Source organism: Globicephala melas, chromosome 2 (genome assembly GCF_963455315.2).
Source record: "Globicephala melas chromosome 2, mGloMel1.2, whole genome shotgun sequence".
Classification (NCBI taxonomy): Eukaryota; Metazoa; Chordata; class Mammalia; order Artiodactyla; family Delphinidae; genus Globicephala; species Globicephala melas.
In genome coordinates this window covers 171,825,778-171,838,881 of record NC_083315.2, presented here as the reverse complement: position 1 = coordinate 171,838,881, position 13,104 = coordinate 171,825,778, and the positions used below count along the sequence as shown (strand labels likewise).

At 54.9% G+C, this 13,104-nt stretch overlaps 1 protein-coding gene across 3 annotated transcripts in view; it reads left to right on the top strand.

The window, feature by feature from the left end:
• The window catches only part of BCL11B (BCL11 transcription factor B), a 92,454-nt gene extending 79,745 nt beyond the window's left edge, over positions 1-12,709 (top strand). For all 3 annotated transcript variants that reach the window (XM_030883406.2, XM_030883404.2, XM_060293668.1), the window contains one exon: positions 9,420-12,709. In XM_030883406.2, coding sequence (XP_030739266.1) covers positions 9,420-11,491 — 2,072 coding nt within the window. In that variant the 3' untranslated portion in view covers positions 11,492-12,709. The remainder of the gene's footprint in view (positions 1-9,419) is intronic.
• The last annotated feature ends 395 nt before the right edge of the window (positions 12,710-13,104 follow it).

Genomic DNA, 13,104 nt, shown 5'->3' with positions numbered 1-13,104 from the left:
GGGTTCTTGTGCCCCTGGCTGTCTAGGGGGATGCTGGGGCCTCAGTTTGAGGCTGTGGTGAAGCCTGAAGGCCCAGTCCTCCAGCCCGAGGTAACTTGGGCATCGGAAGCACAAAGCTGACCTCTGCCGCATGGGTGCTCTCAGGGTGAGTGGACCGCAGCCGGGTGAGGTTTCTTACTTGTGGGGCCTCTTGATTCTCAGCCAAGCTCCACGTGGCATTTCCTGCACAGAGCCTCCAGCTCGCGGCACCGGCCAGCTCACTGGTGTGCGCGGGGGCAGGGGGAATGGTGTGCTGTGTCTGGTCCAGGGCCGGTTACGGCGGAGTTTGCAAGCCCGGTGGAGGGGCAGCCAGGTGTGCGTCAGACACGACCCAGGCCCTGGGCTCAGACCCAGCTGTGAATCTGGGCTCTGTGACCCACAGGCTGTCTGACCCAGGGCCCCTCACTTAGCTGTGATGAGACTGAGTTTCTCTTTTATATAAGATCTGGATTAGAGCCCACTTTCCAGAGTGGCTGTGAGCGCCCACAAGTCCACCTCTGGCACGTGCAGTGGTACGTGAGTCAAGCCCACCAGAGTCAAGGGCAGGTGATACCAGTGTGGTGATCAGTGTCGAGCAGCATTCCCCCAAGGCTATGGGGATTCAGAGGGGGCTACGCTTGGGCTGTGTCTAAGAAGATGTTTTGCAGGGAGAGGAGGAAAGGCAGGTATTCCAGGCAGCTGAAACGGCAGGTGCAAGGAGGTGTGAGATGCACGGGCAGGGAGAGGACCAGGAGGGTGGGGGGTCCAGCGCGTGAGTGGGCAGTGAGTCCGGCCGGATCCTGAAGGCTGAGAGCCCGGTGCTTCCTCCGGGCAGCAGCGGCTGTCAGGGCTGTGATGTGGGAGGATCGCTGGCCCGCTTGCCCCCTCTGCCAGGGCGGCTGGCTTAGAGGTGGATGGGGGCGGTGGCGGAGCGTCTGGCTTCTTTGGAGTCACCTGGATCCCAGCATCCTCTGGTGGTTGGAACACAGCCAGCGGGGAGGCATGGGCATGCTAGGTGGGGTCCTGCCCAGCGAGCCCGGGAAGCGGGGTCGTGGTGAGTGCCGAGCTGGGCCCTGCTCCAGAGGCGGCCTTGCCTGGAGGGCAGACTGTGCAGCCTGGGAAGGTTCACCCAGACCTGGGCAGACGCCCTTGTTCTGCCTGTGATGACTTTAGCCACGCTGACCACGGCGGGAGCAAACAGACAGAACACAGCTAACACAGGTGCCGGCAATTCTGAAGCACGTGTGCGTTCGTCATCCTGCTGATGGCCGGAGTTGGGGCAGTAGCACGATCACCTCAGCCCCGGTCCTCAGGGAGCTTGGAAGCCAGACCAGATGATGAATTTTAAATAAATGACCCAAGGCCAGTCATGTGGCCTCCGGTAACTTACTTGCGGTCTCTGAGCCTCCTTTATTGCTCCTGTGTGGTCACGGGCAGAGAGCTATCATGAGACTACATGGGGTGATGCAGGTTCTAACCCCCAAAGGCAGCCAAGCCCTTGCGTGCTTTTCTCTCCCTGCACCTTGAGCTTGGTCCTAGCAGCACTCTTACTTTTCATGAAATAACTGAGAGGGTTATTAGGTGCTCTCGTCTCCCCCTGGAATTCGAGAGCTGCATCCCTCGATACCAGCAGAATACCTAGTGGATAAAGGGTGCCCAGCTCCTACGTGTTTCAATGAATGAATGAAAGGCAAGCGTAGGCATTGCTCTTGCAGGACACACCCTGCTACCTAGTCCACTCAGCTCTACCTATCTTGGTCCCCGCACTTAGTGGGCTTATGTGAGCCGGGATCCAGGGATGGCAAAGAGGCAGACGCACACCCTGTGTGGTGGTAATGGCTGTCTGGAGCTCTGGGTTAAGGAGGATTCTGAGGCCTGGTGGGGGAGTGTGGGGATGGATTGGCAATGTCCGCCACGGGCATTGGCTGTGCTAGACTGAGGCTGGCTCAGCACTTCATCACCAGGGAGACCATTTAGTAGCAGTAGTAGTGCTACTACTGTCACCACCAGAACCAACGCCCAACAAAGGGCATCTATTACTTTTCCATGAGATGATTGGCCTGAGTTCACCAAGTTGTTGAATTCTAGCCGAGAACAACACGTCTCCACGTTTCACTAGCACGTGGCTGGAACCAAAGGTGAGATCCCGAGGCACACACAACTGCCCCGTCTCCTACCCTGGGGTCCCTTGTCTTGGGAGGGGCCCAGGTCCGCACCCTTTCCTCTTCTGACTAAGCTTTTATCTAGAGCACGGCTGTCTGTGTGGCTCTGGGCTGATGACCTTATCTCTTCCAGTCTTCAGTTTCCTCATCTGTGAGATGGTGCTGCTGACAGTTCTTGACCTTGGGAGTTGTGAGGACAGTTCTCCTTAGCTGCAGGCAGCTCATGTAAGGGTTTAATAACGGTTTCTTGTTACTGCTGTTATTTTTCCCTTAGCTCCACCTTCTCTCTTGGAGAGGCTGAGGTTTTGTTTGATAGGATGCTTTCAGAACAAGCAGGGGTGCTTATAGATTTCATAGGTGACTGTGCTCAGAAATGATATGAACATGAAACTTACAGAGTTCCCCAAGGAAACCAACTGACATTTTCTTTCTGGGGGATCATGAAAGGGAAGACAGTCTTTAAACTAATAAGGGGTCTACACATCTAGAGATAATAGTGACAATAATTATTAACATTTTGGCGCTGAGGAGGTGGCATTGCTAGTGGGCATAGATTCTGGAGGAGGATTGGGTGGTCGGCCAATGAATCCAGCCCTCTCCTTGGGCACCGGGTACCCTAAAATCCAGAGAGGGAAGGGGCCTGCCCCAGGGAGACCCTGGATCTAACAGCCTGCCCCAGACCCTGGCTGCCAGTGTCTCATGACCCCTTCACCAGGTCCTGAGTGGCACGTCGCCCCGTAGGCTCACCTGCTCTCTTAAACATCTCCACTCCAGGGACAAGGCCCGTGGTGGACCCGACTGGGCTCCATCAAAGGGTCATCGATGCCCTTCCCTGGGAGGACACACACAGTGTGATGGGAGGACCTTTTCATTGTGAAACAGGCCCTGACGAGTGTAAAGAGAACGATCTCAGGTGGTGCTGGGGGGTGCAGCTGGGATGGAGCCAGGTCTCTGGAAGCCCGAGCAGGGACATGGCCCTCCCCTTGCTGGCTGGGGGACTCTGCCTCTCTGAGCTGTCGCATCATCACGTGCCAGCAGGGAGGTGGTCCTTGCCTGGCCTCCCTCAGCGGTCGTGTGAGTGACGATGAAATGCGCTAATGGCTGTGAAAATGCCAAACCAACTGTCAAGTGCTTTGCAAACTGTAGAGGGCCACGTGAAGCCAAGACCCAGTTCTTTCTTCAGTGTCCAAGTGTCAGGGCTCTCATTTTTGCCTCCATCTTTGGGAGGAGAAAGGCCCTGGCCGGTGATCGCCCCAGGCCCTGCTTGAGCTGGGAGGTGGCTTTTGAGCAGCCGTGAACCACTAAATCCCCTGCAGGCAGGAATACCCTTCTACTGGGTATCACTTGGCTTTAGGAGAGCCCTCTTAAATTATTGCTCTCAATTATGGCCTTTTTATTGAATAATAACTCAGTTAAAGGTGTGCTTTTTATTGAACATCCCTGATACCTTTATTGGTATTATTAGAGTAACCAGCATAATAAGGAAGAACAATTATTTAAATGCTCATTAAAAAAATAAAAAAACAACTCCTACTAGCAGAGGTGGGGAGGCGGTAGCACTTCATTGCAGGAGCCCAGTTGCGTGTTGGTTCCCAAGAGTCACAATAAAAAATGCCTTTTCCTCAACGTTTGCAAGTTTCTACTTCCCTGGAACCTCTAATGCATTAGGCAGGCTGCATTAAAATTCCTCCAGGGGAGAGGGTGTGGAGAAAGGGAACCCTCTTGCACTGCTGGTGGGAATGTAAATTGATACAGCCACTATGGAGAACAGTATGGAGGTTCCTTAAAAAACTAAAAACAGAACTACCATATGACCCAGCAATCCCACTCCTGGACGCATACCCTGAGAAAACCATAATTCAAAAAGAGTCATGTACCACAATGTTCATTGCAGCTCTATTTACAATAGCCAGGACGTGGAAGCAACCTAAGTGTCCATCAACAGATGAATGGATAAAGAAGATGTGGCACATATATACAATGGAATATTACTCAGCCATGAAAAGAAACGAAATTGAGTTATTTGTAGTGAGGTGGATGGACCTAGAGACTGTCACACAGAGTGAAGTAAGTCAGAAAGAGAAAAACAAATACCGTATGCTAACACATATATATGGAATCTAAAAAAAAAAAAAGTTTCTGAAGAACCTAGGGGCAGGAGAGGAATAAAGATGCAGATGTAGAGAATGGACTTGAGGACACAGGGAGGGGGAAGGGTAAGCTGGGACGAAGTGAGAGAGTGGTATGGACATATATACACTACCAAATGTAAAATAGATAGCTAGTGGGAAGCAGCCGCATAGCACAGGGAGATCAGCTCTGTGCTTTGTGTCCACCTAGAGGGGTGGGGTAGGGAGGGTGGGAGGGAGACGCAAGAGGGAGGAGATATGGGGATATATGTATATGTATAGCTGATTCACTTTGTTATACAGCAGAAACTAACACAGCATTGTAAAGCAATTATACTCCAATAAAGATGTTAAAAAATAAAAAAGAAAAGAAAATTCCTCCAGGGTTTTATTACTGCCAGAGTTAGACTGAAAGGCATCCCTGAAGCGTCCACTGCCAGGTACGAGATGGATAATAAACAAAACACGCAAAGCCCAACCGTAACATGTGCGCAGTGATGTGTGAATTTTGTAGGGTGTGTCCACATGCGCGATCTCATTTGCTCCCCCGGCCCTCTTTGGAAGCAGATATGTTATTCCCGCTCTACTGATGAGGAAACAGAGGCTCAGAGAGGTTAAGCGACTTGATCAACATCACTCTGCTGGGAATGTCAAGGCGGAGGTATGAACTCACGCTGCTGTCCAGGGTTCTCTTCAGCAGAGATCACTGGGAGGGTTTTGAATTTGAGAAAAACACAGGGCCTCCCTTGAAAGCCAGGAGAGCAAAAGAAGACCCAGTGTGGGTTTCTGCCAATGGATACCAAAAATGTCTGAGGAAGAAAGAAGGAAGGAAGCAAGCAAACAAGACACGGGCCCTGGGTTCTGAGTCGCCAAGCCTGATGCAGTGATGCAGTGATCCAAACGCAGCTGACGTTTCTCGGCCTGTAGGCCAGGTTTGGCGTCGCTGGGTAAGTCGCTTCAAAATAACCTAGGCGTCGGGCTTCCCTGGTGGCACAGTGGTTGGGAGTCCGCCTGCTGATGCAGGGGGTGCGGGTTCGTGCCCCGGTCCGGGAAGATCCCACGTGCTGCGGAGTGGCTGGGCCTGTGGGCCATGGCCGCTGGGCCTGCGCGTCAGGAGCCTGTGCTCCGCAACGGGAGAGGCCACAGCAGTGAGAGGCCCGCGTACCGCAAAAAAATAAAATAAAATAAAAATAAAAATAAAAATAACCTAGGCGTCGACCTCTCAGTTGGAACGTCGGCAGCCACAGTGGCAGCGTGTCGGGACATGGACCCTGTCTGGGCCACCAGCGAAGTCGGCACGTGGTAGAGCTTCCAGCTCACCTCTGGGCAGGTGGCCCTGAGCTCCAGGAGCGGGGACAGCCCTGAGTCCGAAGCAGCCCTCTCACCGAGGGTCTTCCGCTGCATTTAAAAATGAGCCATTGGTGACTGTGTGTGTTGGGGCTTTAAAATATTTAGTGAGTTTTTGAACAGAAAAATGTTCCGAGCGGCTCTTCAAAGGCTTCCTGACATTGTTCAGTTCTCAAAAGTGAGCAGCCCCAGTGCTCAAGGCTGCTTCTAGGTAAGAGATAACCATGAAGTGGTAATATGGAAATGAACATTTTATTTAAAAGAGAAAGTTACGGAGGAGAGTGGAAAGTGCATTGTCTAGGGAGGGCCTTTGAGGGCTGGGAGATTTTAAAAACATCGGAAGCTGTCAGATCCTGGGAAGACCGGCACCTGCAGTGAATCTTGCCATGGCGTGGAGAGAAGTGTGGGCGCCAGATGGGTTCAGGGGTGCGGGAAAAGAGCTTACCCTGGCTTGACGAGGGACCCTGGAATCCTATTCAAGGGATACGCACAGAGCTTTTCTCCCCCTGATGGTGAATTCCGGACAGTTAACTTCCTCCCGGTTGCTCCAAGTTAGAGTTTTAGCAGTGTCTTTTGCTCTTTTTTTTTTTTATACAAAAAGTGGAAACATCTGAACTCTTTAGAACACGCAGTTACATGTTTCTCAGCAGCTGCCGTTTGAGTTAAAAAATATATATATTTTAATTGGCCATTTCATTCCTGGCCTGCCTAAGAGTTTTGCATCGTCTTCTGATACCCAACATTCCTCACGGGCAGCAGAACTTTCTAGAAAATGTGTAGCCATCAGAAGAAGAAACAGGAAGTGCTCTGGAGAGACCCAAGGAAATGAAGATGATGAAAAAGGAGATTGGGGGAAGGGAGGCGGCCCGTCGTCTTAAAAACATGAGGAACCAGAGCAGCTGTGTGCAGTAGCCTGGTTAATGAGAGTGGCTGGAGCGGAGGTGAAGGGTATAGACTGCGCTTTAATTGGAAGATCTATGACCTTGTGGGAGGTGGGGCTTCACTTGTGTTATGAGCTCCTGTGTCAGAAAGGGACTTTTCCTTTATCTTATTTATTACTCGTTTATTCTGCCTAGCTCCAGAAAAGGATTTGCGGAGGGCTCTAAATATCATGGCTTCTGGCCAGCTTTCCCGTGAGGCTGTCTGAGGTGAAGAGTTCTGCTCCCCACACGCGTTAACTAATAAGCCAGGACAGGAGATGCTGCCTCCAGGAAGCTGGCGCTCTCTGCCGTAGCGGGGTGGCACGCAGGACGGGAAGGCTGGGGTGTCCGTGTGGCCTTACCGCTCCCGCAGTAAGGACCACGGCCGCCCAGGGCCTTGGGAAGGAAAGGCCCTGTTTCCAGGTGGGGAAATTCTCCCCAGGGGCTCCAGCATGGGGAACTGAATTACACAGACATACTGGGAGGAGGAAGTTGCCCAGACACCCTGTATAAAGAAAATTGCCTCAGAAGTTCTCCTGGAGCTGTGTTGAAAAGTGAGGTGAAGCTGACCTTCGGAATTCTTTTTTCCTTTTTGTCCTCCCTGCCCCCCGCACCCCTCTTGGTCTCCTCACTACCAAAGACATAGACACATGTCCTGTTGCTCATGAGCGTGCAGTGATGCCCGTAGACCACCAGACCTGGAAGGCAGGTCTTGGTTTCCAGTGGTGGGTGATCTGGCCCAGTTGCTTCTGTGTCTGGGAGAATCTCCACCCTGCCCCCCTGCCCCCTGGACAGCCCGCACACACTGCATGGCTCAGGGAGGTCCAGGCCCCTTGGACCTTGGGAGAGGTCAAGTTTAACCTGTATGGAACTCGGGACGTTTGGTCCCAGAGCCACTTGGATTTTACTGCTAAGGGTGAAGCCCCCAAGAAACATAATTTGTGGCTGGAAAACCAAAAAAATACATCTCTATACGGGATTTCAGAAGTCCTTAATCTTCCAGGGAGTGGCTGAGATGGGGCTTGTCTGCTCCAGCCCGCCCCGTGTACTCCCCCCTCCCCTTCCTGATACGGGGGTATGGAAATTAACATGCACGTTTGGCTCCACCAGGGAGCTTGCGGCTACCGTGCTTTATCGGCTACCGTGCTTTATCAGCGTTCAAATCTTCCAGGTACAAGAACGTTTGAAAAAACAAAAGGGTATTTCAGGATCTCAGCTGTGATGTCGTGTTCCCTTTTCCTTTCCCGGCCAGTGAGCAAACCTGATGTTGGAAAGCAGGACCTGCCCACACCTGTCCTGTTCACGTGAAGCATGAGGAGAAGAGGTTCAGGCTGGAGAAGCAGCCAGTTTCACCCGCAGGTTCAGGACGTTGGCCGCAAAAGAGGTTCTGGTTGGAAGGTCTAGGCTCCATTTTGTGATGACCCTAATGATGGACAAAGACAGGGACGTTTTGGCTCTGTGCCACCAGCGTCCACTAAGACTGGCTCCCGATGTCACCAGAGCCAGTTTGTAACAATTCCACACTTGCCACCATTAATCCTGACCGTCCTGTCAGATGTGACATTCTTTCACTCAGTGTTTCTGGCAAAGGACCTCACCCCCCCCCCAGGGGTCTCTGGAGGCCAGATTCCACACTGTGCTTAGGGGTGTGTGTGTGTGTGTGTGTGTGAGGCCAGGAGAGCAATGGTGGGGGACAGCTGTCACCCAGTAGTGATGTTCATGACATGCTGAATCCTTCTGTTCCTACGCATCCGTGTTTAAATCTGACAGCGCTTTCTGCATGGACCCTGGTGTGTGAAACCCTGGGATTTCCTGTAGTTAAAATCCCGAGTGATGCAGAGGTATCAGCCGTTTCTCGTAAAATGTTCGGGCGGGTTTCCCTGGTGGCGCAGTGGTTGAGAGTCCGCCTGCCGATGCAGGGGACACGGGTTCGTGCCCCGGTCCGGGAGGATCCCACAGGCCGTGGAGCGGCTGGGCCCGTGAGCCATGGCCGCTGAGCCTGTGCGTCCGGAGCCTGTGCTCCGCAACGGGAGAGGCCACAACAGTGAGAGGCCCGCGTACCGCAAAAAAAAAAAAAAAAAAAGTTTGCAAGGCGATTTGGTTTGATTTGTGCTTCTTAGAACTTTATTGGATCAAAGATTGCCTAGTCAGTGACTGGGGGGGGAGGGGACAGTTTTGCCCCCCAGGGAGGTTTGGCAATGCCTGGAGAGATTTTGGATCCTCACGATTGGGAGGGGAGGGAGTACTACTGGCTTCTAGTGGGTAGAGGCCAGGGATGCTGCTGAACACCCTGCAAAGCACAGGGCGGCCCCCGGCCCCCAGGCGGAGAATCATCAGGGTCTACATGTCAGTAGTGCCTTGCTTGTCAGTCCCTGGTCTAGACCGTGGCCAGTGTGAAGGTAGCCCTGAACGGCTGAAATCTGCCCTGCTATCTTTTATGCAGTCCAGCCTTCCCATACTTCCTATTACTGGAATCAGGCATTCTCACAAACACATCTCCTTTGGCTTCTGAGGTGATGGGCTTAAGGACACCGTATTTTAGGGGCACAGAGGGATGTCTACCGAATTGCGGTAACTTGCTGAGGACGCATGCCTGGTCCGGGCTTTGCCAGGGCCGCCAGCCCACAGAGCAGGCTTCTTCAGCCCCTTTGCCGGGGACCTGCCAGGGGGTCGCAGGCCTGGGCCTGCTCAGAAGCCGTCCCGCTGCTGCCGCCCTCAAGGGCCGCGGGTCCCCGGACACACTCGGCTCCGGCTCGCCTCCAGGTCAGTGGCCCCGTGGTGCGCGAGCCCCCGTCCTCCGCTTCTCACGCTCTCTCTGCCTTTCCGTCCGTGTGTCTCCCCAGGTAAAGATGAGCCTTCCAGCTACATTTGCACAACATGCAAGCAGCCCTTCAACAGCGCGTGGTTCCTGCTGCAGCACGCGCAGAACACGCACGGCTTCCGCATCTACCTGGAGCCCGGGCCGGCCAGCAGCTCGCTCACGCCGCGGCTCACCATCCCGCCGCCGCTCGGGCCCGAGGCCGTGGCCCAGTCCCCGCTCATGAATTTCCTGGGCGACAGCAACCCCTTCAACCTGCTGCGCATGACGGGCCCCATCCTGCGGGACCACCCGGGCTTCGGCGAGGGCCGCCTGCCCGGCACGCCGCCGCTCTTCAGCCCGCCGCCGCGCCACCACCTGGACCCGCACCGCCTCAGCGCCGAGGAGATGGGGCTCGTCGCCCAGCACCCCAGTGCCTTCGACCGAGTCATGCGCCTGAACCCCATGGCCATCGACTCGCCCGCCATGGACTTCTCGCGGCGGCTCCGCGAGCTGGCGGGCAACAGCTCCACGCCGCCGCCCGTGTCCCCGGGCCGCGGCAACCCTATGCACCGGCTCCTGAACCCCTTCCAGCCCAGCCCCAAGTCCCCGTTCCTGAGCACTCCGCCGCTGCCGCCCATGCCCCCCGGCGGCACGCCGCCGCCCCAGCCGCCGGCCAAGAGCAAGTCGTGCGAGTTCTGCGGCAAGACCTTCAAGTTCCAGAGCAATCTCATCGTGCACCGGCGCAGCCACACGGGCGAGAAGCCCTACAAGTGCCAGCTGTGCGACCACGCGTGCTCGCAGGCGAGCAAGCTCAAGCGCCACATGAAGACGCACATGCACAAGGCCGGCTCCCTGGCCGGCCGCTCCGACGACGGGCTCTCGGCCGCCAGCTCCCCGGAGCCCGGCACCAGCGAGCTGGCCGGCGAGGGCCTCAAGGCGGCCGACGGCGACTTCCGCCACCACGAGAGCGACCCGTCGCTGGGCCACGAGCCTGAGGAGGAAGACGAGGAGGAGGAGGACGAGGAGGAGGAGCTGCTGCTGGAGAACGAGAGCCGGCCCGAGTCGAGCTTCAGCATGGACTCGGAGCTGAGCCGCAACCGGGAGAACGGCGGCGGCGGTGGCGGCGGCGGCGGCGGCGTGGCCGGGGTGCCGGGCGCGGGCGGCGGCGTGGGCGGCGCGGCCAAGGCGCTGGCCGACGAGAAGGCGCTGGTGCTGGGCAAGGTCATGGAGAACGTGGGCCTGGGCGCGCTGCCGCCCTACGGCGAGCTGCTGGCCGACAAGCAGAAGCGCGGCGCCTTCCTGAAGCGCTCGGCGGGCGGCGGGGACCCGGGCGACGACGACGACGCGGGCGGCTGCGGCGACGCGGGCCCGGGCGGCGCGGTCAACGGGCGCGGCGGCGGCTTTGCGCCGGGCGCCGAGCCCTTCCCGGGCCTCTTCCCGCGCAAGCCGGCGCCTCTGCCCAGCCCCGGGCTCAACAGCGCGGCCAAGCGCATCAAGGTGGAGAAGGACCTGGAGCTGCCGCCCGCCGCGCTCATCCCATCCGAGAACGTGTACTCGCAGTGGCTCGTGGGCTACGCGGCGTCGCGGCACTTCATGAAGGACCCCTTCCTGGGCTTCACGGACGCGCGCCAGTCGCCCTTCGCCACGTCGTCCGAGCACTCGTCCGAGAACGGCAGCCTGCGCTTCTCCACGCCGCCCGGGGACCTGCTGGACGGCGGGCTGTCGGGCCGCAGCGGCACGGCCAGCGGGGGCAGCACGCCGCACCTGGGCGGCCCGGGCCCCGGGAGGCCGAGCTCCAAGGAGGGCCGGCGCAGCGACACGTGCGAGTACTGCGGCAAGGTGTTCAAGAACTGCAGCAACCTGACGGTGCACCGGCGGAGCCACACCGGCGAGCGGCCTTACAAGTGCGAGCTGTGCAACTACGCGTGCGCGCAGAGCAGCAAGCTCACGCGCCACATGAAGACGCACGGGCAGATCGGCAAGGAGGTGTACCGCTGCGACATCTGCCAGATGCCCTTCAGCGTCTACAGCACCCTGGAGAAACACATGAAAAAGTGGCACGGCGAGCACTTGCTGACTAACGACGTCAAAATCGAGCAGGCCGAGAGGAGCTAAGCGCGCGCGGCCCCCGCGCACCTGTACAGTAGCCCCGTCGCCAAGCGAGAGAATGCTGACCTGACACTTGCCTCCGTGTCGCCGCCGCCGCTCGGCACCCTCTGCGAGCCCCCGGGGCCCCAGGGGAGGCGGCCCTCCAACCTAACCTGTGTCTGCGAAGTCCTATGGAAACCCGAGGGTTGATTAAGGCAGTAAAAATTGTGGAGCCTTTTAACTGTGCAATAATTTCTGTATTTATTGGGTTTTGTAATTTTTTTGGCATGTGCAGGTACTTTTTATTATTATTCTTTCTGTTGAAATTCCTTTAAGAGATTTTGTTGGGTATCCATCCCTTCTTCAGTTTTTTGTTTCTTTTTTTTGTTTCTTTTTTTTGTTTGTTTTTTAAAAACTCAGTAGTAGCCTGAGCGATGACTCCCGAGCTATGTAGAGGGGAAGCATATATTTTAAATTATAATTTGGGGGGGGGAGGGCGCTGCTTTTTTGAAATCTAAGCTAAGCATGTGTAATTTCTTGTGAAGAAGCCAACACTTAAATGACTTTTAAAGTTGTTTACTTTTTTATTCCTTTTTTTTTTTTTGTCCTGAAATAAAAAGTGGCATGCGTTTTTGTTTTTGTTTTGGGGGAGGGGGTGGATGAACAGCGGATAACAATCTTTAAAGTTGTAGCACTTTGTTTCAGAATCGGAAAGGAGATGTAGCACTGATGATGTCCCGAGTAACAGAGGCCTTTTCTGTGTTGATTTCAACTTTGCAATACATAAGGAAACCTTTGCGTGGTGGTGGTGGGGAGAGGCCCTCAGAAAACTCAGCACTGCCAGAGAAACAGGAGTTTTTGAGGGCTGCCCCTGGGAAATGGCCCAAGAGCATTCTAAAATTGTGCATTCCCATCAGATCCCGTACTTTTCTTGGAATGTCGGTGGGCCCTGGGATGCCATCTCTGCTATTTGCCGTAGATTAGACTAAATAAAATGGGCTGAGGGTACTTTTGGGGGTAGATGGTGGTGACCTGCAGTGACACAGAAAGGAGAGAAACCAGTGGTGTTCTTTCAGGCTTCTTCTGGCTTGACAGCTTCTCTCTCTCTCTCTATCACCCCCACCACAGAAATCCTAAGTCATACATTGCTGCCAGTGACAACTGATCGTTTCCCAAGCAGACAAGTGTACTGATGGTGAATTGAGGGAAGTTACTATTCTCTCACGGAATGCACACTGATGACATTGTACGGACGGGGGGCGGGGGGGGGGGGAGTGGGGGGAGGATCTTGCCAATTTCAGTTCCCTTTTACTGGAGAACGGGAAGAGTTCCATCCGAAGATGCCCAGCGCTACTTCCCAGGTTTTTTGGGGTTTTTTTTTTTCTATCCCATTAGGTTGGAAGGTACTAAACATTGGACTGTTAAGATTAGACATTTGAATTCTGTTGACCCGCACTTTAAAGCTTTTGTTTGCATTTAAATTAAATGGCTTCTAAACAAGAAATTGCAGCATCTTCTTCATTTTGGCCCAGAGGTGGGTTAAACTGTAAGGGATGGCTGAGATGGAGTGTCAGTATTGCTAAGCGTGGCATTCACAATACTGGCACTATAAAGAACAAAATAAAATAATTTATTGGACA